This window comes from Natrix helvetica, assembly GCF_964273705.1.
Source record: "Natrix helvetica genome assembly, chromosome: 11".
Taxonomy (NCBI): domain Eukaryota; kingdom Metazoa; phylum Chordata; class Lepidosauria; order Squamata; family Natricidae; genus Natrix; species Natrix helvetica.
This window is the reverse complement of record NC_138562.1, coordinates 22,085,983-22,109,180: the sequence shown is the minus strand read 5'-3', so window position 1 is coordinate 22,109,180 and position 23,198 is coordinate 22,085,983. Positions and strand designations below refer to the sequence as shown.

At 45.9% G+C, this 23,198-nt stretch overlaps 1 protein-coding gene across 3 annotated transcripts in view; it reads left to right on the top strand.

Annotated features, from left to right (window-relative positions):
- IL1RAPL2 (interleukin 1 receptor accessory protein like 2) overlaps positions 1 to 23,198 on the top strand; it is a 311,959-nt gene that overhangs the window by 230,862 nt on the left and 57,899 nt on the right. For all 3 annotated transcript variants that reach the window (XM_081963804.1, XM_081963805.1, XM_081963806.1), the window contains one exon: positions 5,219 to 5,293. In XM_081963804.1, the coding sequence (XP_081819930.1) occupies positions 5,219 to 5,293 (75 nt within the window). The remainder of the gene's footprint in view (positions 1 to 5,218; positions 5,294 to 23,198) is intronic.

Sequence of the window (23,198 nt, the reverse complement as noted above, 5' to 3'; positions counted from 1 at the left end):
TGGTGAGTTCTAATCCTTCCTTAGGCATGAAAGCTGGCTGGGTGACTTTTGATCCATCATTAGGAGACTGGGAGTTTTCGTCTGCTTTAAGCATGAAAGCCAAGTGGGTGACCTTGGGTCAGTCCCTCTTTCTCAGTCCAATTCACCTCACCGGGTTGTTGATGTGGGGTACAAAGGGTACTGCATATGTTTCTCATCTTAAGTTGTTTGTAAAACTAATAAACAAGGATATAAACAATAAACAAACCTTCATTCCAAATTCTTTCCATGACACTCAGCTTTCAATAGTAAAGTACCCACTGATGAATATTATCAATAGATTCGTTATTTATTATAAAATCTATTTATTATAAGTCTATTCATTATTAAAGGTTATATTCTCACTGATTATCATTATGAAAACAGTAATAGAAATGCAATTTAATTTTCTTTCCCTGATCTGCAAAAATAAAATGGGTGGAGGGAGATGGAGGTGATTTTTAACTGAGTGAAACTCCTAATTTTGGTTCCTCTTCATTTCCTGTTTTGGCACATTTGCCTGTTTTCTTCTGTTTTCTAAATATTTCTGATTTGGGTGCTCTTGGCTTTCCCCTTTTTCTATTTATAAGTTCATTTTTTATCTCATTTCTGCACACATTGAATTATATATATATATATATATACACGGTATATGCAAATGTGTCTAGCGGTCCCAGTTTCTGCAATTTTCCCTTAATGTACTTTTGTGCACTATTTTTGTCAACAAAGGTATTTTTCGTCAATTCCCCCCCCCCCATTGCACTTCTAATTCCTTTCCCCCCATTGGCCACTTGTAGACTTGTGATTAAAATGAGAATTTCAGAAGATAACTTTTTCACTGCCTGGTTTCGAGTCCTTTGCATTCTGCCATACTTGAATAAGAATTGAAGAATTGGAAGGAGAATAGAAATAGCAATAGCATTTAGACATATATACTGCTTCACACTGCTTCACAGCCACCTCTAAACAGTTTGCAGAGTAAGCCTCTTACCCCCAACAATCTGGGTCCTCATTTTACCCATCTCAGAAGGATGGAAGGCTGAGACAACCTTGAGCCAGTCGGGATCAAACTCCTAGCAGTGAGCAGAATTAGCCTGCAATACTGCTTTCTAACCACCGTGCCACCACGGTCTTTCCTTCCTCCCTCCCTCCCTCCCTCCCTCCCTTCTTCCCTCCCTCCCTCCCTCCCCTTCCCTTCTCTATCCATCCATCAATCTATCCATCCCAGCTGAAGGTGGACTCAGCCTTCCATCCTTCCGAGGTGGGTCAAATGCTATTTTCCTCCCTCTCTCCCTCCCTCCCTCCCAGCTGGTTTTCATGCCTAAGGCAGGACTAGAACTCCCAGTCTCCTGATGATTGGCCCAAAGTCACCCAGCCGGCTTTCATGCTTAAGGTAGAACTAGAAATCACAGTCTCCCAGTTTCTAGAATGCCATCTTAACCACTCGACCAGACTGCCTCTGGTCTCATTTGGATTCTTAGGCGTGCTATAGAATTGAAGTGCTTAATGGAAAGAATTGGAGAAACACAGTTCTTCATCTATCGATGTTCCTTCCGACCCTTGGAAGTTACAACTATTACAGGCCTTACCTGGCCTCCTCAAGAGCAGAGGACATCCAAAACTCTGCGTAGTTCTTGCGGGGGAATGAGAAATCCACTTCTTTCCATTACTGGCCATCGTATTGGAAACTCCTCAGCTTTTAACAGAGAACGGTTTCTCGAAGCTATTATTTCAGCCTTGGGTTATCAGCTTTCCATCTCAAGGCAGGTGAGGCGACCACCTGAATCCTGAAAGCCTTTTTCTCTCCAATCATCAAAATTGTAATTGAAAGTCCTGGAAGAGATCAGGATAAAGAGAAGAGAAGAGACGTGGCAAGGAGATTTTTTTTCTTTGCTCAAGTCCCGAATGTACAGCGTTCGATAATATGTACTCTCAGGGCTGTGTTCTACTTTGGTTTCATATTTGTATTTACCTGTCAGGCTGTTTTATCTCTCTCTCTCCAGTCAACTGAGAAAGGTTCCCTATTGCAAGCAGGAAGGCGAAACATCTATTATGAATTTGCCGCCTTCTGAATTTCTCAAACGCGCTCGGATATTCTGATAACTGCAGATGAATTTTGCTGTTGGGGGGAAAGGCGTGATTCGTTCCCGTCTAGCTTTCTTATTAAGGAAATAGGCGAAAGCAAAATGAAAATATGTATGTGCTGCTTATCCTCAGAAGGGGAAAAAAATAATTTGTTTGGCAAATGTTCTTTCAAAGGAGAAGGGAATTGTAGCAAGGTTCTCACTGGTAGAAGTTTTCTGGCGCACAGTTAGGAATGAGATGCAAGGATACCCGGTTTTCAGCGTACGTTTGTTTTATTAGATTTTTATCCCACATTTATTAGTAGAATAGAATAGAATTCTTTATTGTCCAAGTGTGATTGGACACACAAGGAATTTGTCTTTGGTGCAGATGCTCTCCGTGTACATAAATAGAAAATGACAATAAAATATATTCATCAAGAATCGCAAGATTACTTTTTAAAATATATTATTACTTTTTATAAGTCAACTCAAGGTGGAAAATATACGTAATACTCCTTCCCTCCTTCTTTTTCCCCGCACAACGACAACAACAACAACAACATGTGAGATGGGTTGGGCTGAGAGAGCGTAATTGGCCCAAAATCTTCCAATCAGCCTTCCATGCATAAGGCGAAAATAGAAAATTCACCGTCTCCTGGTGATTGGCCCAAAGTCACCCAGCCGGCTTTCATGCCTAAAATGGGACTAGAACTCACCGTCTCCTGGTTTCCTGGCCAGCTTCTTAACCAACTACATCAAAATGGCTCCCTTTAGTTGGTGTCTGGTCTTACGGCTTCCCCATTTTTCAAACCATGGGAATGACTTCACTTGATGGCCTTGTGAGCAAATAAAAATAATGCTTGGGCTTCCAAAGACAGGCCAAACTGCAACCAAAGTTCAGGCCAAACTACATCCAAAGTTCTCAACTCCATTTTAGCCTGGTCCAGAGACTGAGCGATCCTCATCGAAGTCTTGATAATGATGGAAATATGGAGCAGTTCTTTGCTTCTCCATTGGACCTGGGTGTTCTGACCCAGCTCCCCAAGCATGACAAGCCCTCTGTAGTTGAAGCAATGATTCCTTTATTAGGAGCGCCAACAGCCCCGGCAAAAAGTTTCTCTCTTTCCGCAGGTTAACAAGTCTGTCTGTCAGGGAGATGAGTAGTTCTCTGCCACATCTATCCATCTCCTCCCCCTGCTTTTGATCCCCAGAGCTAGGGTGGGGCTTTGCTAGCTGCAGTGGCTCTTCTGTCCCAAGGATCAGCCCATAGATTTCCACTGCTCTCCTCTCCTCTGCCTTCTGCGCATCCGTGCATCAGGCACTGGACCCAGCTGTTCCTCCTCTTCCTCATCAGCCATCTCCAGACCTGGGGGCTGTTGACTCTCCATCTGAGGGCTGACGGACATCTGTCTCTCTCTCTGTGCCAGCTCCATTCCCTCTTCCCCCTCGGAGCTCTCAGGTTGCCTTGATGCTGACCCTGGACTCCCATGCCGCCTCCTCCTCCTCCTCCTCCTCCTCCTCCTCCTCCTCCTCCTCCTCCTCCTCCTCCTCCTCCTCTGATTTGGCTTCTGGAGGGGCCGGTGACCAGAACACTGGGTCTCGAGGAGGGTTCCATTAGACCTGGACTGGGGAGATCAGGTCTCTTGTTTACCCTCTGCAAACTGTTGAAAATAATCGTTTTCCGCCAATGAGAAGCATTTTTTTTTTGCTCTGCGTTCATTCTCTGCCTGCCCTGAGCTCTCTGCCTGATCAAGGCTGATTTTAAATCACACCGGCGAATCCTTTGCAATTGATCCCTAGACTTTCCATCATCTGTGTCTATTTAAGTGAATTAGACTTTAAGACTTGTGTACAAATCCACCAGGCCGCTTTGGAAAATTCTCGGTGGAGATAAGGTGATGATTGGCAGGCCTTCCTGTTCCTTTAATGGCATTCCAAGTGCATTAGTGAAAAATATTGATTATTTTTTTTCCACCTGCCAGCAACTTTCTATTCCTAGCTAATCCAAAAGTAATTTAATTGCATGGGTGGCCCCCATGTTTCATGGGGGTCAATTGTTCCATCTTAGGCTTGGAAGAGGCGTGTGAGGCTGCCCCTCTCTTCCAAATAGAATCCCCCTTATAGCTTGAATCAAAAGGTGTGTATAAGCAATGAGAGGCTTCAAAGGTGCAGTGAAGAACATTTCTCTCTTTCTTTCTCTCTCTTCCTTTTTCTTTCTCTATCTCTCTCTCTTTTCTTTCTCTCATTCTCTTTCTCTCATTCTCTTTCTCTCTTCCTTTTCCTTTCTCTATCTTTCTCTTTACTTTCCCTCTCACTTTCTCTTCCTTTTTCTTTCTGTTTCTCTGCTTTCTCTTTTCTCTCTCTCTCTCTCTTTCTTTCTTTTTCCCACTCATCTATTTAGATTTTTCATCATCCATGTCATGGTTGTCCCAAAAGTGCTTTTTCCAAAAGGCAACTGGGCTTCCTTGCTTCTTCTCCTTGAAACTCTTTTGCTTCACATCCAAGAACCTTCTTCACAATTCTGAACTGAAGATGCTTCTTGGATGAGAAGTGAAATATTTTCAAAGGGAAAAAAAACAGGAAGTCCAGTTGCCTTTGGCATCTTTGGCATTTTTGGCACTCTCTTTCTCACTCATATTTTTATTACTTCATTGTTAGCTGCATGGAGGATTCATTTGCATAAATTAGCATTATAGGATTCTGGTTATTGCTTTTGGTGCCATCATCGATATAATTCCTAAGGAGTGGCAGGGTGGCCTAGTGGTGAGGACACTCACTTCCTATTTGGAAGTTTGAGGGTTCAATCCTATGCAGGGGCAGATGTTTCTCTCTCAGAGTCCAAAGAAAAAATATTTACTGTGAACCCTGCGTGGCGTCAGGAAGGGCATCCGGCCAGTAAAGGCTCAGCTCCATCCAGTCACCCTGACTCTCCCCCATATTAAAGGGCTACAGGTTCATAAAAAGCGAGTTTTTATCAATATAGTTCCAAAGCTAGCAGAATCCTACCAACTGTTATTTTTTAAAAATGGGTGTGACTATCCAGGTATGCAGATCCAAACCTTTGCAGAAGACTCATTGTCTCCAGAACCAGATTATTCTTTTAATTGTCCCCATTCTTTTTTTTCCCCTTCTAGCTTTAGTCACCAACAGACCACCTCAGCCGTTGTATCCAGTGGAGAATCAGACAAGTCTTCTGGAGGTCCAGTTGGGTAAGTTCCTCTCTGAGAAGGTGTGATTGAAATGAGACCAAGAGCAGAGGGGGACTGAGATTACTACAGGCTCAAATCAATATATTACTTTCTCATTTGCAACGAGGGGGAGGGGCTCTTCCCACAATGGTTTCAAGGAAGAGATTTGCATAGGATTGGAGAATGGCAGAGGTGGGATTAGCCAGTTCGGATCAGTTCGCCTGAACCGGTAGCGGAAATTGCGGGTGGGCCTCCCCGCCTTCCCCGGCTCTATGCTGTCCTATTTAGACACATTTTTGAGGCCGGGTGCATGCGCAGAAGTCCAGGCACATATACAGATGGCACACACATGCCTGCTTCTCACACGCATGTGTGCAAAGTGGGCGGGTGCACACGCGGCAAACCAGTGGTAATGAAATGTGCGACCCACCGCTGGAGAATGGGTCTAATTGTCTGAGGTTCTTCCAAGGATATGATGAGTGGATTGAAAGATCAATGCATTAACTCTTGAAATGTTGCATGAAGCAACTGCTTTTTCACTGTCCATGCGAGAAATGTTGATGAATTCAATGTATGGGAGATATAGGGATTGTATTTATAGTGTTATGCATGATATGTAGGAAACAGAAGTCTTTCTTCCCATTTCTATACCGGTAGTCCTTGACATACGAACACAACTGTGCCCAAAATTACTGTTGCTAACCTCGACAGTGGTTAAATTGAGTTTTGCCTCATTTTATGACCTTTTTTGCCACTGTTGTTCAGTGAATAACTACAGTTGTTCAGTTAGTCACATTGTCATTAAGTGGATCCAGCTTCACTTTGCTTATCAGCAGGGCACAAAAAGAGATCACGTGACCCCGGAATACTGCAACCGTCATAAATACGAATCAGTTGCCATTCATCTGAATTTTGTTCATGTGGCCATGGGGATGTTGCAAGGGTCGTAAGTGTGAAAAACAGTCATAAGTCCCTTTTTTCAGTGACGTTGTAACTCTGAACGATCACTAAGCAAACTGCTATAAGTCAAGGACTACCTGTAATAGAGTCTGAGTTATTCCACATCACACGACCATTTTGATCCCTGAAATAAGCGCTTGGACTTATTTTCAGGGAGGCCTTATTGTTTTTGAGGTGCGGGAGGTGGCGAGCGTGGTCACCTCGTGGCTGCTGCTGCGTTGCAACATTTTCGGAGAGGGCTTATTTTAGCGCATGCGCTCAAAAGCCCCATTGGGCTTATTATCTGGGGAGGTCTTATTTTCAGGGAAACAGAGTATTTGTATGGAATTTATCTTTCTTTACGTAACTCTTAAGAAACCCATCACCCTATATGGTTAATCAGACGGCACACACCAGTGCCAAAGAGAACAATGTTTTTGTGTGTTTATTTTCAGTTTTATTTACAAGCCGTTTTTGTAAATGAGAAGTGTTAAGACCACACGATTATTATTGTTTGCATGAATCTAGCCGTTTGCATTCAGACATTTCCCTAATGTACATTCGCAAACATTGGCACAGAATGAATTTTGTTTTGTTTTTTTAAAAGAGTGAATTCCAAGTGAATTATTTTTCATTTCATGTAGCATGGATACCTGAAACTGGATAAACAGTTTTGTCTCCACTCCCCGATAGATCTTTGATTAAACAGTTTTAAGAGTAGATTAAACCAATTATTGTGAGAGAGTGTCGTTACTTCTTAATGGTGAGACCAAGTGGGGATTTCTTGTTTGGAAGTCACTATGGGTTACAATTCTTAGGATTTACTTATATGCTTTTTGGAGGTATTTAAACTCAAGATTGCTCACACTGGTCTTTTATTTATTTATTTATTTATTTATTTATTTATTATTATTATTAAACATAAAAAATAATGTCTACTTAAACAGTGTGTTGTCTGAGTACAGTTAATTTTGAGAAATAACAATGATAATAGCAACAATGATATTCATAACGTTAATAATGACCACATAATAATAATAATAATAGTGTTTGCTTATCCATTTAAGTAAACCTTCCTTATACAATTAATCATTCACTTATGCTTTTAAATTTCTAACTTCTGTTTCTATTAGTTAGCCATTGGTAAAACAAATCCCATGTTAAAAAATATTCATTTTCTTCTTTCTCCTTAATTTTAAGTGTTAATCTATCCATTTCTAGCTCGCACGGTTCTTAACCTATGCTTGCAACTTGTGTTCAACTGTATTTTAAGAAAACATTTCATGTGTTTTAAGGTCCATTTCAGCTCTATTTGGATTCTTCTTATTCTTCTTCTTCTAAATAAGTCCCATTTTGTTGTTAACAAAGTTGGTTTCCGTAGATCACAAATGAACTGCCTCCTGATACTGTATATATATATTGAATAAATATACCACTAAAGCTCTTCTATAAATCCATGCACCACTATAACCTAATTTCAGGATTCAAGCTCGGATACTAAAAAGCACAATCTCTTTTTCAGTTACAAGATGGCAAAGATGAAAACAATCCTATTAGACCTAAGACAAGAATTTAAAAACGGATCTTATTTTTATACCTGTTTTTATTTTGCAAAATTTGCAAAGGAGATGGCAGGAGGCTGCTTTGATAAATTATATCTATTTTCCAGTGTTTTGATGAGACTGAAAATAATGTTAACCTGGAGAAGAAAAAAGCAGTGATGGCTAACCTTTTGTTGTTGTATGCTGAATGCTCCCGCATGCCTGCACCCATAATGCAGTGCATGTGCAACACACACACCCGTGCCCCCTGCCCCCTGGCACATGAAGGCGTGACACCCCCCCCACACCTCATTTTGGGCCTAGTAGAGAGCAGCCTCCTGGGAACCGAAATGCACCACAGGAGCGTCATGCTGCACCCCCCGTTTTGGGCCTGGTAGGCCTTCCTGCAGCCTCCTGGGAGCAAAAACAGGCCATGCCCCCCCCCCTGCCACATGCGTGCGAGCCACACACATGTGCGGCAGAGACCCAAAAATCAGCTGGCTGGCGGGAGGCCCGGGCGCATGCGCGGTGGAGCTGAGCTGGGGCGGCATGCCATAGGTTCGCCATCACGGAGATAAAAAATCATAAACGGGTTTCAGCCCTACCTAAACCGAGTATGCCGTCTGGATTGGCAGATTGAATCTTGGATGAATTCTGGACTCAACCTATGAGATGTCGTGCTGAAAAATACAGTTTCCTCCCCCGTTTGTTTTAGCTGTTGCAGTTTTGAACACTGTCTGGATTTGTGATTCTGGGAAAATCACAGCCCCTGTCCATGTTTATAAGCAAGACAATATGTCTAAGCCTCTGGGAGCTATCAGCAACTCTTGACGGTTAATCTAATTATGACGAGTGTGGAAGAAAACAAAAAAACTAGTATGAAAAAGTTTCAGGGCAACAGATTTTTCATTTTTTCCATTCCTAAGTGCTTTGGAACATCTCGAAATTTCACTCTCCAAAAACACAAAACTAGAAGAGGATATTAGTCAGGGAGCATTTTCATGCTTTAGTTTACATCTCGAGAAATTTGCCAGTTCTGAATTTTGATCGGATTTATTGGATATGTGGCTGGGAGGGAAAATAAAAAAAACAGTCTTGCTGTTTACCAGAGGGAGAAATTGAAATTAAAAGCCAGGTAAAATTAGCGATCTCTTCTCATCCTTCGTTGGGGGGGGGGGGGGTATTAAGCTTTTGAAATGGATCCACACATGCACTTTTATGTTCCGTTTCCTTTGGCTGGCCCTGCAATGAATTATTACAGGGGTGTCAAACTCAAGGCCCAGATTCGGCCCATGGGATGCTTAGATCTGGCCCACGGGGCTGCCCTGGAAACAGCGAAGGACTGGCCCACGGCGCCTCTGCCAGCAAAAACGGAGCTCTGTTTTTGCCGGCAGAGGGTTTGTCCTAGGCTTCCCAAGAGCATGAAGCAGACTCCTGGTCCCAACAAAAACTCCTTTTATTAATTGACTGTGAATTCTCTCATTCACATCCAGCAGAGTCTTTCAAGGGAGGATTTACAGTCACAGACCTTATCTGGCTTGGACAGCTGATATCAGCAAAACTTGGCAAGGAGTCTCGGAGAGTCACGAATCAATGAGGCGAACGAATGGTCTCCTGCAAGCTCCACTCCCCTTTCACTCCTCTTTTATTCCCTCTGGGAAATAAATTCATCATCCACCTATGGCCTTACTCCCAAGTCAACCCCTGTTCTTTAGCTGTTCCTTTTCTCTGGCAACTCTGCGCATGCGCACACTGGGAACAGGCTCAAGTTGTTCTTCTGCCTCCCTGATGTCTGACTCCGAAGGCAGCTGATAACTGTCAGATGGCTCTGGCCCCCTCTCTGCCTCCGACGCAGAGCCCTCCTCAGAGCCTTCCCCAGGCTCCAGGACTGGCCCAGGTTCCTCCCCGACCTCTTCACTGTCCGAATCTGCTGCCAGCTCCTCTGGCAGTCCACAACAGGGTTGCAGGAGGCAGTCACAGCCAGAAATGGAGCTTGGGAGCCCGTTTTCACTGGCAGAGCACTCGGCCCACCACAGGCATGCCAATACAAGTGACATCGAGCTGGCCATGCCTCCTGGCCACACACACCCTGCCCCCCGAGGTCAAACGCAAACCTCAATGAAATCAAGGGTGTGACAGCCCTGACTTATTAGAACGGGAACGGCTCTTAGCCGCTGTAAATTATAGGAGTGTCTCCTTCTACAAATGTTCTGACCTTTTCAACGTTTTGCAATTTGCTAGACAATGCCATCCGCTTTCCTTCCTTCCCACCATCCTTCTTTACAGCTTCGCTAAAGGGGCGAGAATGGCAGAAGGAACGGCCAATCCAAGCAGGTGGGTTTGGCAAAGGTCAGGATGGTGCATTATTCTCCTTTCCGCCTCACGGTTGGCTGTCAAAGTCGAGAGCATCCCGAATAGGGGAATAGGCTTAAAAAAAATAAATGTAGGGGGTGACACCAAAATATAATTTTATTATATTTTATCTATATCTTAAATTATTATATTTTATTCCAATTCCATTTTAGACTGTATTTTATTCCAATTTCACTTTAAACTGCATTTAAAAATTTTCTGGGCGCCGAACCGGTAGTAATGCCAGTAGGAATCCCCCCCCCCTCCCTGCCTAAACGTCCCTTCCAACTCTGTTAAATCTGTTAAAAAATGGCCGTCATGTGGCCTCAAGATGCAGCAAACATCATCAATAAATGCCAGTTCCCAAGCAGGGCTGGGCTGCTGGGGGTTTGCAGGGGTTCGGGAGAACCTCTAGCTAAGATTCCGTGCAGTTCGGAGAACCCCCAAATCCCACTCCTGGCTGGCCCCGCCCACCCCACCCCTCCCCGCCCCTCCCAGGAGCCCCCACGGGGCCTGTTTTGGATGCAGGTAAGTGCAGGACGCGCACGGAGGCTCGGGGATGGGTGGAAAACAGGCCTAAAAGAAGTTTGAGAAGGCCGGAAATGGGTCCTTTTCTGGACTCCGGAGGGCCTTCAGAGCCTGGAGAGGCCATTTTCACCTTCCTGGAGGCTCGAGGAAAGCCACCCACCCACCCCGCCATGGTGCAGGAGGCTGGCTAGGCCACACCCACCATGGCCACACTCACCCAGCAACCGGGCAGAGAACCCCTTGGTAAATTTTTTGAATTTTGAATCAGATGAGAAGGCATGGGAGTCAGGGTCAACATCAAGGCAACCTGAGAGCTCCAAGGGGGAAGAGGGAGTGGAGCTGGCAGATAGAGAGAGACAGACAGACAGACAGACGTCCGTCAGCCCTCAGATGGAGAGTCAACAGTCCCCGGGTCTGGAGGTGGCTGATGAGGAAGAGGAGGAACAGCTGGGTCCAGTGCCTGATGCACGGATGCGCAGAAGGCAGAGGAGAGGAGAGCAGTGGAAATCTATGGGCCGGTCCTTGGATCGGAAGAGCCACCGCTGCTAGCAAAGCCCCACCCTAGCTCTGGGGATCAAAGGCAGGGGGCGGAGAGGAATAGATGTGGCAGACAGCTATTCGTCTCCCTGCCGGACGGACTTGTTATCCTGCAGTGAGAGAGAAACTTTTGGCTGCCAGCGCTCCGGCAGGAATCTTTTGAGTTCACGTCAGAGGGTTTGTCGTATTTGAGGAGCTGGGTCACAACAACCTGATTCTCTGCCCCTACCCATCGCAATGCCTGGCATTTTGATGGGCGGTGTACCAATAAATATCAATTTAACTTTGGTGGCACTCCAAGCTAATAGTTTACTGCAAGGGAGTCCAATTATTTTGTTCGCAAATCGGACAGCACGCATTGCCACTCCAGCTTCCTCTTATTCTCTGTTAATTCAAAGCGTTCTCCGCCCTTCGTTGCCCAAGGTGAATAGTTTATGGTTACAGAATTTACATACATTATAGCCATCCACGATTAAGCTACAAATTATAGTTCAGTGATCCAGAGACAACGGCTGGAGCTGGGTAAATAATTAATTAACCGCAGGTAATTAATGCAGTGAGACATGTGCGGAGTGTAGGGTGGCTTCCCTCTGATGCGTCTCAGCGATTTGGGTGAAATAACTCTTTGTCTGTCTTGCTCGCGTCTTGAATGTCTATTTCTTTGACAATTGATATTTAATTCGGACAGGCGGTGTTTCAATACAGCCTTTCAGCCTTATATGGAAAGCTGCTTCTCTTTTGTGACTGATGAGATCAAGTTTTCCTACACTTAATTTTGAATGTTTGTGGCTTCAGGTAAAAGTAAAGGTTCCCTTCACACCAGTGGTGGGTTTCTACCGGATCGCACCGGATCGTGCGAACCGGTTGAAGAATGAACCCGGAAGTAATTTCCGGCCCCGCCCCCTTGGCGTTTTTTTTGCATCGGGGCTGACTCCCCGCCGCCACTGCTGTTCCTTGTCTTCTGGCCCGTTTCCCAACTGGCCTTTCCTCGCTTGGAGGGCTTTGGAGGGAAGCTTCTGCAGAAGCCTGGGTGAGTGACAACAAGTTCCCGCCTTTACGAAGTCTCGGAGGCTGTAATTTTCTGAGCTGTGCGCGCGCGCCTGTTTTCCACGGCGTGGAGCAGCAGCGAGGCTCTGCGAGGCCGGCAATGACTCAGGATGCCATCCGGGGAGACGAGGAACGCGAGGGGGGACCGTTGACGGCCTCCGCAATCATCGCTCGCCTCACAGAGCCTCGCTGCTGCTCCACGCCGTGGAAAACAGGCGCGCGCGCACAGCTCAGAAAATTACAGCCTCCGAGGCTCAGAACGCTTCGGAGGGAAGCTTCTGCAGAAGCCCGGGTGAGTGACAACAAGTTCCCGCCGTTACGAAGTCTCGGAGGCTGTAATTTTCTGAGCTGTGCGCGCGCGCCTGTTTTCCACGGCGTGGAGCAGCAACGAGGCTCTGTGAGGCGAGCGATGATTGCGGAGGCCGTCAACGGTCCCCCCTCACGTTCCTCGTCTTCCCGGATGGCATTTGGAGTGATTGCCGGCCACACAAACCTCGCTGCTGCTCCACGCCGTGGAAAAAAAGCGGGCGCACACAGCTCAGAAAATTACAGCCTCCGAGGCTCAGAACGCTTCGGAGGGAAGCTTCTGCAGAAGCCCGGGTGAGTGACAACAAGTTCCCGCCGTTACGAAGTCTCGGAGGCTGTAATTTTCTGAGCTGTGCGCGCGCGCCTGTTTTCCACGGCGTGGAGCAGCAACGAGGCGAGCGATGATTGCGGAGGCCGTCAACGGTCCCCCCCTCACGTTCCTCGTCTTCCCGGATGGCATTTGGAGTGATTGCCGGCCACACAAACCTCGCTGCTGCTCCACGCCGTGGAAAAAAAGCGGGCGCGCACAGCTCAGAAAATTACAGCCTCCGAGGCTTCGTAACGGTGGGAACTTGTTGTCACTCGGCCGGGCTTATGCAGAAGCTTCCCTCCAAAGCCCTCCAAGCGAGGAAAGGCCAGTTGGAAAAGGGGCTTTGCTCCTGCTCCGGGCTGGAGGCTTCCCTCCGAAGTCTTAGGATGTTCTGAGGAGCCCCCCAAGGAAAAACGCCGCTGCCAGGTAGTTAAAAGTACCTCTCTGATTCTGTCAGACTCTGTCAGTCTCTCTCTGATTCCCTCTCTCACTCCCTCTCTGTTCCTCTCTCTGTCTGTCTGTCTGTCTCACTCACACACACACACTGTGGTCACCTTGTTGAGTGTTCCAATCACATTTGAAACACTCAACAACTGGCTTGCATTTATGGTATTTTGCAGCATTCTGCAGTCATAGGACCAAAATATATGCTTTTAACCATATATTTTGGTCCTATGACTGCAGAATGCTGCAAAATACCATAAATGCAAGCCAGTTGTTGAGTGTTTCAAATGTGATTGGAACACTCAACAAGGTGACCACAGTGTGTGTGTGTGAGTGAGACAGACAGACAGACAGAGAGAGGGAGTGAGGGAGGGAATCAGAGAGACTGACAGACACACACACACACACACACACACAGAGACAGAGAGGGGGAGGGAGGGAGAGAAAGATAGAGAGAGACACACAGAGTGAGTGATTAAGTGAATGAGTGAGAGACAGACACACCCACATACACAGAGTGACAGAGAGAGAGGAAGGGAGGGGAGAGAGACAGAGGGAGAGACAGAGACAGACACACACACACACACACAGAGTGAGTGAGAGACAGACAGACACACACACACAGAGTGACAGAGATGGGGGAAGGAGGAGAGAGAGACAGAGATACAGAGAGAGAGACAGACAGATAGACACCCAGAGAAAATGACAGAGGGAGACAGAGAGGGAGAGAGGGAGAGAGAGAGAAAGAGCCAGAGAGAGAGAGAAAAAGAAAAAGAAAAAAAGAAAGTGGGAGAGAGAGATGAAAGAAAGAAAGAAAAAGAACTTATGACCACAATTGAGCCCAAAATTTTGGTTGCTAAGCAAGAGCATCGTTAAGTGAGTTTCACCACATTTTCCAAGTTAGCCATGCCCACCTGGTCACATGACTGCCAAGCCACTCCCACCAGGTCACATGGCCAGCAAGCCACTCCCACAAAGGAGGCCACACCCACAGAGTAGGTTCCAAAAAAATTTGAAACCCACCACTGCTTCACACGTATGTGCTAGTCGTTCCCAACTCTAGAGGGCGGTGCTCATCCCCGTTTCAAAGCCAAAGAGCCAGCGCTGTCCAAAGATGTGGCCATGGTCGTGTGGCCGGCATGACTCAATGCCGAAGGTGCATGGAATGCTGTTACCTTCCTACCAAAGATGGTTCCTATTTTTCTACTTGCATTTTTACGTGCTTTCGGACTGCTAGGTTGGCAGAAGCTGGGACAAATAACAGGAGCTCACTCCATTATGCAGCACTAGGGATTCGAACTGCTGACAAGCTCAGCATCTTACCCACTGAACCACCATGTCCCTTGGTTAGACCAGCGTAATTGTTCTGATGCTTTTGGCGCTACTTCACGGTTGAATTTCCAACGCGTAAAATATCTTTGCAATTTGAAGATACCCTGCAATCAGACTCAGGTCCTGGTATTGTGTGAACACAAGCTTATAGATTTCCAGAATTATTATAATTTACATTTTTTTAAACTTTCTAACACAAATCCAGGCTGGCTGTGATTAGCTTCGGTCCTAAACAATCACACCTTTTCGAAATAGATCTGTTTATGAAAATGCAAGGCTTAGTGAAAGTTGATATTCCTTTTTGGAGAAAGGAAAATTGATTGTTGTTTGCAGAATACCACTGTGCCAGGCCTGAAGGATTGAGTCAGAGGTTACATTAATTTCTCAGTCTTTCACATTCTGTCTCACGCACGTTTCAAACCCTATTCAAGAATGCTAATTTTAAAATGAAAGGATTAATGGAGATATTTCTCCCTTCTAGAAGGGAGTAAGGTTTGTGGAGAGGAGGAAGAGAACTATGGGGCTCTTGGGGCTCGCTGAGCTTGGTTGTTTGATTGCAGACATTTCATTACCCAGCTAGGTAACATTATCAGTGCTAGAAGAGAAAGGAGTTTGTGTCAGGCCTGCTGATAGTTTGCTCTTTGTTTATAGGCAAGCGGCTTGCCCTCTCGGTGTTGGTGGTTCCTTAATTAGACTGTTGTTTATTAACTTAATAGTTCCGTGATTGGGATATTGTCTGCTTTTAATATTGTGTTAATTTCTGCTTATCTGGGTGTTGATTGCTGGTCCAGAGCTTTTAGCGTTTTGATGGTCTCTTTTGAAAGGTAGGTAGATGTTGTTGATCTTCGTGTGCCTGTTGATGGCTGTCCCAAAGATGCTTTTTTTTTCAAGAGACGACTGGACTTTCTGCTTTTTCTTTGAAGGCGTTTCACTTCTCATCCAAGAAGCTTATTCAGCTCTGACAGGATGGTGGGGAATGGAAGGATTTATACCCCTGGCTGACAGTTGGCCATTCACGTCCTTTTAGAGAGCCGTTGAGGCCACCTGGAGGTTTGCCTGTGTCCTGAGGGTCACCTGAGTGGGGCAAATGGGTGTGTGGAGCCTTCTTGGAACTGCTGAAAGGACGGCCGGGTTGTAGGTGGTGTTGAAAGGAACTACGACACAGGAGTCCTTTCAGCAGTTCCAAGAAGGCTCCACACACCCATTTGCCCCACTCAGGTGACCCTCAGGACACAGGCAAACCTCCTAGTGCTTCAGTGCTCATCTGCCCATTTGGGTTTTTCCTCCTCTGTTTCTCTAAATTCCTCATCTTAGATTCCCTTGGTCTTATTTGCACATCGATTGAAAAGCCAGAAAAGAGCTGCATCAAAATTGGTATGCAGCAATTGGAGCATCATTTCCCTAACATATAAAAAAAAATGTTGCGCACATTTCTTAAGTGTAATTTTCTCTTTTGTTACCACATGCACTTTTGTATGTACATTTTAATAATACGTGTAAAAGTTGGCTTTATTTTTATGTATTTTTTTGCTTGTTTGTTTGTCTAACTGCTTTGCAAAATTCGGGGGGTGGGGTGGGGGGGAATAAAAGCAGAGGAACTAAGCTTTTAATGAAGTTTAAACTCCCTTTGGTCTTGATCCCGGCTTCAGTGGGGAATTCAACCCCCCCGTCTGCCACTCAAAGGGCCAAGTAATTTATCTGCAGAAGACTTTAACTGGCAGGGATGATGTTTGCAGTGTAAGAAATTCTATTTTTGCTTCAAAACAAATAACATCTTGCCTAGGCTATTTGAAGCTGCGCGAGTGAATTTCTCGATTCCAAAGCTGTGAAAAAATTGTTGCTGTGAAATCTGGATCCAGGCACGAATAGTTGGGCTGCAGGATTGTGTTTACATTAGGCTGAGTTTGCATAACTTTCACAGCTCACATTTTAACTTTCTTTGTTGCTGTGTTGCACTAACTGAACTATGCAGTTATTTTAAGACCCACATGAGTAGAGAAGCTGTTTGGTCTTGTGGTAAAGCCTCAGACTAGAAACTGGGAGACTGTGAGTGTTCTGTAGGGAGAACGAGGCAGACAGGAACCGAGGCAAGGCAGGTTGAAGCTAACACAACCTTTATTAACAGTATAACACCGCAAAACGCAAGGCAAACCTCAACCCGCCAAACAGCAACATTTGACAGCTGACAGCCCTGTTTATACCAGAGCTGTCAGACGCTGAACCAATAGAATGGCTGCATTCTCCCGCCAGCTGGCTGCTCACGTCTCAACCAATCAGGGGCCGGCAATGATAGTCAATGGCGTCGTAGCCTCGAGGACTTAACAGTGAGTTCTAGTTCTGCCTTAGCCATGAAAGCCGGCTGGGTGACTTTGGGGCAATCACCAGGAGATGGTGAGTTCTAGTCCTTCCTTAGGCATGAAAGCCGGCTGGGTGACATTGGGCCAGTCAAACATCTCAGCCCTAAGAAGCAGGCAATGGCAACCCATTTCTGAAAACTTGCCAAGAAAATTTGTGCAGGGATTTGCGCAGGCCATTTTCAGGAGTCAACACCGTCTCAAAGGAACAACCATCAGCCATAACAACAACAACAACAACAACAACAACAACAACAACAAAAGTGACATGAACTTGGGGCAACGGTATAGGGTTTCCTGCCTAGGCAGGGGGTTGGACTAGGAGACCTCCAAGGTCCCTTCCAACTCTACTATTGCATTGTATTATTAATTGAATAAAGCAGAGTTCATTGAACTGGAAGTACGCCTGCCATGCAAATGCAGCTATTTTGAAAACCTTATTTAAAAAAAAAAAACAAATCTGACATTTTGGGAGACCATAATGGAAGATGATGAGATTGAAGATGAGGAAAGGAAACAGCTGAGTTGGTCTTTCTTTTTAAAATTCTTTTCCACCGCTGCTTGATTGAAATCGCTACTTTTGCCTCACTCGTGTTGATTGGGTGGAACCTAATTTAGATCCTGACTCAAACCAGAATGTGACCCAGGGACAGCTGGAAATGGATGCTCCCTTTTCAACACAACACAACACAACACAACCTAGCTAGCTATTTAGAAACGGTGTTCCACTGTTTCCTTAGAAAGCTCCAACTTACACAAAACCTTTATTATGATTGTTACACCTCTCAGTAGTTGTCACTCTCCCGTAAAACACCTTTTCACCTCTTGCATTTATTTTTTGCCTGGTAGGAAACTGAAGGTAGTATCACAGCGAGGCGTCCCTGGTGAAATTGGATTGCTTATAAGAGCAGACTCTGCTGGGAGGGAATTCTGTAATCCAGCAGATTTGAGTAACTCTGTCTTGAACACGTTTGGTTAACGTTCATTATTGTGGTGTGTGAAGGGCAGCTGAGAACTGCTGGACGGCCCTGGCCCCCTCTCTGCCTCCGACACAGAGCCCTCCTCAGAGCCTTCCCAGACTCCCGGACTGGCCCCTGTTCCTCCCCACCTCCTCACTGCCAACTCCGCTGGCCTCTGGTGGGCCACAACAGAAGTGGGTTGCCATTGCCTGCTTCCTAGGGCTGAGCGAGAAGGACTGGCTCAAGGTTTTCCAGCTGGCTTCACGCCTAAGATGGACCTAAAATTCATGGGTTCTAGCCTGGTGCCTTCACCATGACACCAAACTGGTTCTTTCTTTGTGTAGTTTACTGAACCATAAAAGAACCACATATTCCAGTTAGGGCAGGGAGGGTCCCAACCTTTTCTAAACTCCTAAAACGTTTCTGATATATTCTCCCACCCCTAAAATAATTAAATAATTATATGCATATAATTATACATATACACTGTAATTTTGAAACCCAGGTTTTTGCATCCCCTGGAACAGGGCTCAGACACCTGTGGCTCTGGAGCTGCCTGTGGCTCTTTCATCCCTCTGCTGCGGCTCCCTGTCGCTCAAAATATGTGTCACAACCGCCAAAGCGCAGCACCTGCCAGCATGCGATTTATTGAGCTTTTTGACCCGCGGTAGGCCGACCAGGGATCAATCCAAGAAAAGTCTCAGAAGAAAACAGAACGTTTAATTCAACTCCATAGGCTGGTTTTGTAGCCGCTCAGAAAATAGTCAGGCAGCGGAAGGATTTTGTGGCTTCCGGTGTTTTCTGCGGGAAACGGGTCCAAATGGCTCTTTGAGTGTTTAAGGTTGCCGACCCCTGCCCTGGAATATCCTGGTTGAGTTAGAGCATCACGGCAACAAACTAAGTTGAATGCAATTTGTGAGTGTCATGCAAACTCAGCCTCTCTTCTGATTTATTTTTCTTCTGCGGAGACTTTGTGATATCTTCTCCAATACTTCTTGGATTGGACATCTGACCATGCAGTATATCATGTGAGATACTGGGTCCATCTGAGTCCAAACTTTAGAATTAATCCAAATAAGTAATTTTCTGGATCAGGAATCTACGGAAAGCTGAGTTTAGGTGGAAGTAGGGGTGACATGATAGAGCTCTATCAATATTTGAGGGGCTGCCCCAAAGAAGAGGGGCCCAACCTGTTCTCCAAAGCACCAGAAGGCAGGAAAAAGAAGCAACGGGTGGAAGCTAATTATGGAGAGAAGCAACCCAGAACTAAGGAGAAGTTTCCTGACAGTGAGAACAATTAATCAGTGGAACTACTTGCCTCCAGAAGTTGTGGGTGCCCCATCACTGCAGGTTTTAAAGAAGAGATTGGAGAAGCATTTGTCTTGAATGGTATAAAGTTTCCTACTTGAGCAGGGGGTTGGACTAGGAGACCTCCAAGGTCCCTTCCAACTCTGTGATTCTGTTAAATTCAGTGAATAGGTAAAGGGAAAGGTTTCCCTCACATATGTGCTAGTCGTTCCCAACTCTAGGGGGCGGTGCTCATCCATGTTTCAAAGCCAAAGAGCCAGCGCTGTCCGAAGACGTCTCCATGGCCATGTGGCCAGCATGACTAAATGCCAAAGGTGCATTGAACGCTGTTACCTTCCTACCAAAGATCGACCCTATTTTCTCTACTTGCATTTTTTTACCTGCTTTCCAACTGCTAGGTTGGCAGAAGCTGGGACAAGTAACGGGAGCTCACTCTGTTACACGGCACTAGGGATTCGAACCGCCAAACTGGCGGCCTTTCTGATCGACGAGCTTGGTATCTTATCCACTGAGCCACCGCGTCCCTATAAATTCAGTGAATAGTGGATAGTGAATATAGATAGATATTTGTTGAGACTTTCCAGAGGAGGAAGGCAAGCATTAGGATGTTCCATTTTTATTTTTTGAAAAATTGAAGTTGTTTTTTTCCCCCTCCTCTCCCCAGGATACATCTCACACCAAGATACATATCAAGTGTCTAGATAATAAGTGACATAGCACAGAAGGGAATTGGTGAGCACCGTTTCGACTCTGTGCACACACTGAGCAAGGATTTTTCATTTCATCCATCATTCACAGCTCACTGCGGTGCTTCCAAAAGTCACTTAAACTCATCCTGTCTAGCAAATGATGGGATGGGCTCAGTGCCACGTCCCCTCGTTTTGCAGTAGCTCTGGGACTGGAGGATGGGCGACGGCCGGGAGTCATGATGATGGTTACCAAGATTGAGATGTTTATTGGAGGACCATGACGTTTCTTGGGCTTTAAGTCCAGGGCATTCTGTAAACCTGATTCGGCAATCGTTTTTGCGCCTGTTTTGCCTCTACAGTTGTTAACCCAACATTGTCTGAAATACAAGCAAGGCAATTGTTAGGATAGAATATTTGTAGTTCTGGGTTGAACTCTGTGGGGTCCCTGGTGCTCTCTGAGCTAAGCTGTTTTCTTGCAGATGTTTCATGACCCAACTAGGTAACACCTTCAGTGCCAGAAGGGAGTGTGGTTTTGTGAAAAAGAAGAGGAAGAGGAGGAGCAGGAGAACTGTAGGGTCCTTGATGCTCTCTGAGCTTGGTTGTTATCTTGCAGACATTTCATTACCAAACTAGGTAATATCATCAGTGCTAGAAGGGAGTGGGGTTTGTTGAATGGAAGAGGAGAAGAATGGGAGGAGGTAGAGGAGGAGCAGGAAGATGACTGTGGGGTCCTTGATGCTCTCTCATCTTGCTTGTTTTCTTGCAGACCTTTCATTACCAAACTAGGTAACATCTTCAGTGTTAGAGGGGGTTTGTGTATATAAACAGCAAAACCCCACTAACGTAGTTCGGTAATGAAACGTCTGCAAGAAAAGAACCACGGACATGGCCATTTCTTGACCCATTGCAGCATCCTACACCTCTGCTTTCCTAAACCAGAAAGGACCGCAGGCCCAAACACCACTTTCCAAGAAAGCAATGGCGCAAGAGATGGTGGCCTTCAGGAATGAGCGGAGGTGAGCGTCTCACGCCCATTGGAGAGGAGGGGAGAGGGAGAGAGAGAAAAGGGAGAGGGAGGGAGAGAGGAGAGAGGGAGGAAGAGAATATCTTAGGATCCATAGCTGGTATTAAGAGTTAGTATTTGTCTGCTCAGTGAGGTATATCTACACCTGGGCCTCAGGTACGGATTATGTAAATATAAGCACTTTTCACTGGAGCAAACAGGTCAAGATCGTTTCCCTCTGAAATAGTTTTTGGTGCTTAGACCACATTGGGGAACGTCGCGTCCCTCCCTTGGCACCTTTTGGTCTCACCTCTACCATCTAAAGAAGATCTGGAGGCTCTCCATCCTTGTTTCTTGGACTTCTCCGAGGACTTGGGAAGTCTGGGGTTCTCTGGGAAAGCTTCCTAACTCCTTAGACCTAAAAACAACAACCAGAAAGAGGTGCAAAATTGCATGTTGCTGTAGAAACCGAAGAAGGATATTGTCATTTCGGTCACAAGTTCAGCCTTCCTTACTGTTTCCTCTTGCTGCATAAGTGTCTCTCCCCCACTGCCTTTGAGTTCTCCAACAGAGGTGAATTCTATTATTTCTTTTGACTCTCTGGATGCCTGTGACATCTGCTCTCCAGTTCCAGGAGTTTACTCCAGTCGTAAAATATTCATCCTGAGTGCTAGCTGTAGGTCAACCTCTGTTATGTAGGGCGCCCAGAGCAGCCAGTGATGGACCCCACGGAATAAGGTACAGCGCCTGCATCTCTAATATCTTCATGGAGCAGCCTTCTCCAGCCTGGTTGAATGGTTAATTGGGGGTGTTGTAACTACCAGAATGAGTCCCCAAACCTAGCCGGCAGGAAGAGGCAGGATGCTAGCTTGAGATCTCATTTAGGAACAGAACGTAGACTCGTAGGGATGGAAGGGGCCTTGGAGGTCTTCTAGTCCAACCCTGCTCAAGCAGGAAACCTTATACCATTTCGGACAAACCTTACACCACTCCATATCCAGTCTCTTCTTAAAAACCTCCAGGGATTGAACACACACAACTTCTGGAGGCAAGTTGTTCCAGGGGTTAATTGATCCGGGGTTATAAAATAACAGAGTTGGAAGGGACTTTGGAGATCCTCTATTCCTCTGCTCAAAGCAGGAGACACTCTGCCATCTCAGACCAATTTTTCTTTAAAACCTCCAGCGATGGAGAACCAGGGGTGAAATGCTACCGGTTCGGGTGGGTCAGTTCGCCCAAACCGGAAGTAAAAAATGCTTAACAAAGTAAAAAAAAAAAAGTTCCAACGATCAGCTGTGCTGTGCGATGGTAGGAACTTTTTAAAACTTTTTTTTAGCATTTGGGGTCTGTTTTGTTCCCAGGAGGCTTCCCTGAGGCCTGCTAAGGCCAACAACGGGGGAGGGGGTGCTGCGAGAGAGAGAGAGAGAGAAAGAAAGAAAGAAAGAAAGAAAGAAAGAAAGAAAGAAAGAAAGAAAGAAAGAAAGAAAGAAAGAAAGAAAGAAAGAAAGAGGGAGGGAGGGAGGGAGGGAGGACCAGGAGTGGGATTTGGGGGCTTGCCAAACCGCACAGAATCTTTGCTAGAGGATCGTCTGAACTCGTGCAAACCCCCAGCAGCCCAGCCCTGGGACACCTCCCCCCCCCTGTTCTTTGTGGCAGCCTCAATAAGCAAATCAGCGGGTAAATAAGTGTCAGCAAAAGGGAATTCGCCCCAAGGACCGTGCGGAGGAGATGGCGTCCCTGCCTTCCTCTGGATCCAGGAGATTCCTTCCCACCTCAGAACCTCAGACAGACAATCTAAGCAGACAGCAAATGATCCCTGCCACTCTGGGTGATTTCTAGCCGTCGGTCTTTGGACAAGAATCCCATCACAGTCCTGTGAGAGCCGAGAGAGTCTCTTTATCAGTTGATGGAGCTGATTTATTCCCTCATCCCGTCACCGAGAGTCAGGCAGCTCCGCGCCGCCTTTTCAAGGCGAGCCAGTTGTCTTTGATAGCCTCGATAAACGCTTCAATAGTTACTTTTTAATTGCTTTATTGCCAGAAGTTTTCAATGAAGCCATAAAAATAGCGTAGGGGAGGGGAGAGCGGTCTAATTGCCTCAAGATGGATATGTAAGGCATAAATTTCTTGTTTAATGGAACTGGTAATAGACCACCTGTTTCAGTTCGCTTCCCCTCCCCTCATTCAGCGTCCGAATGAATAGTTTGCTTTCCTGGGCAGGGAGCGAAATCCCAAGGGCACCCTGGAGGATTCCCTTGCTTCTTGTCCTGCCTTTAAC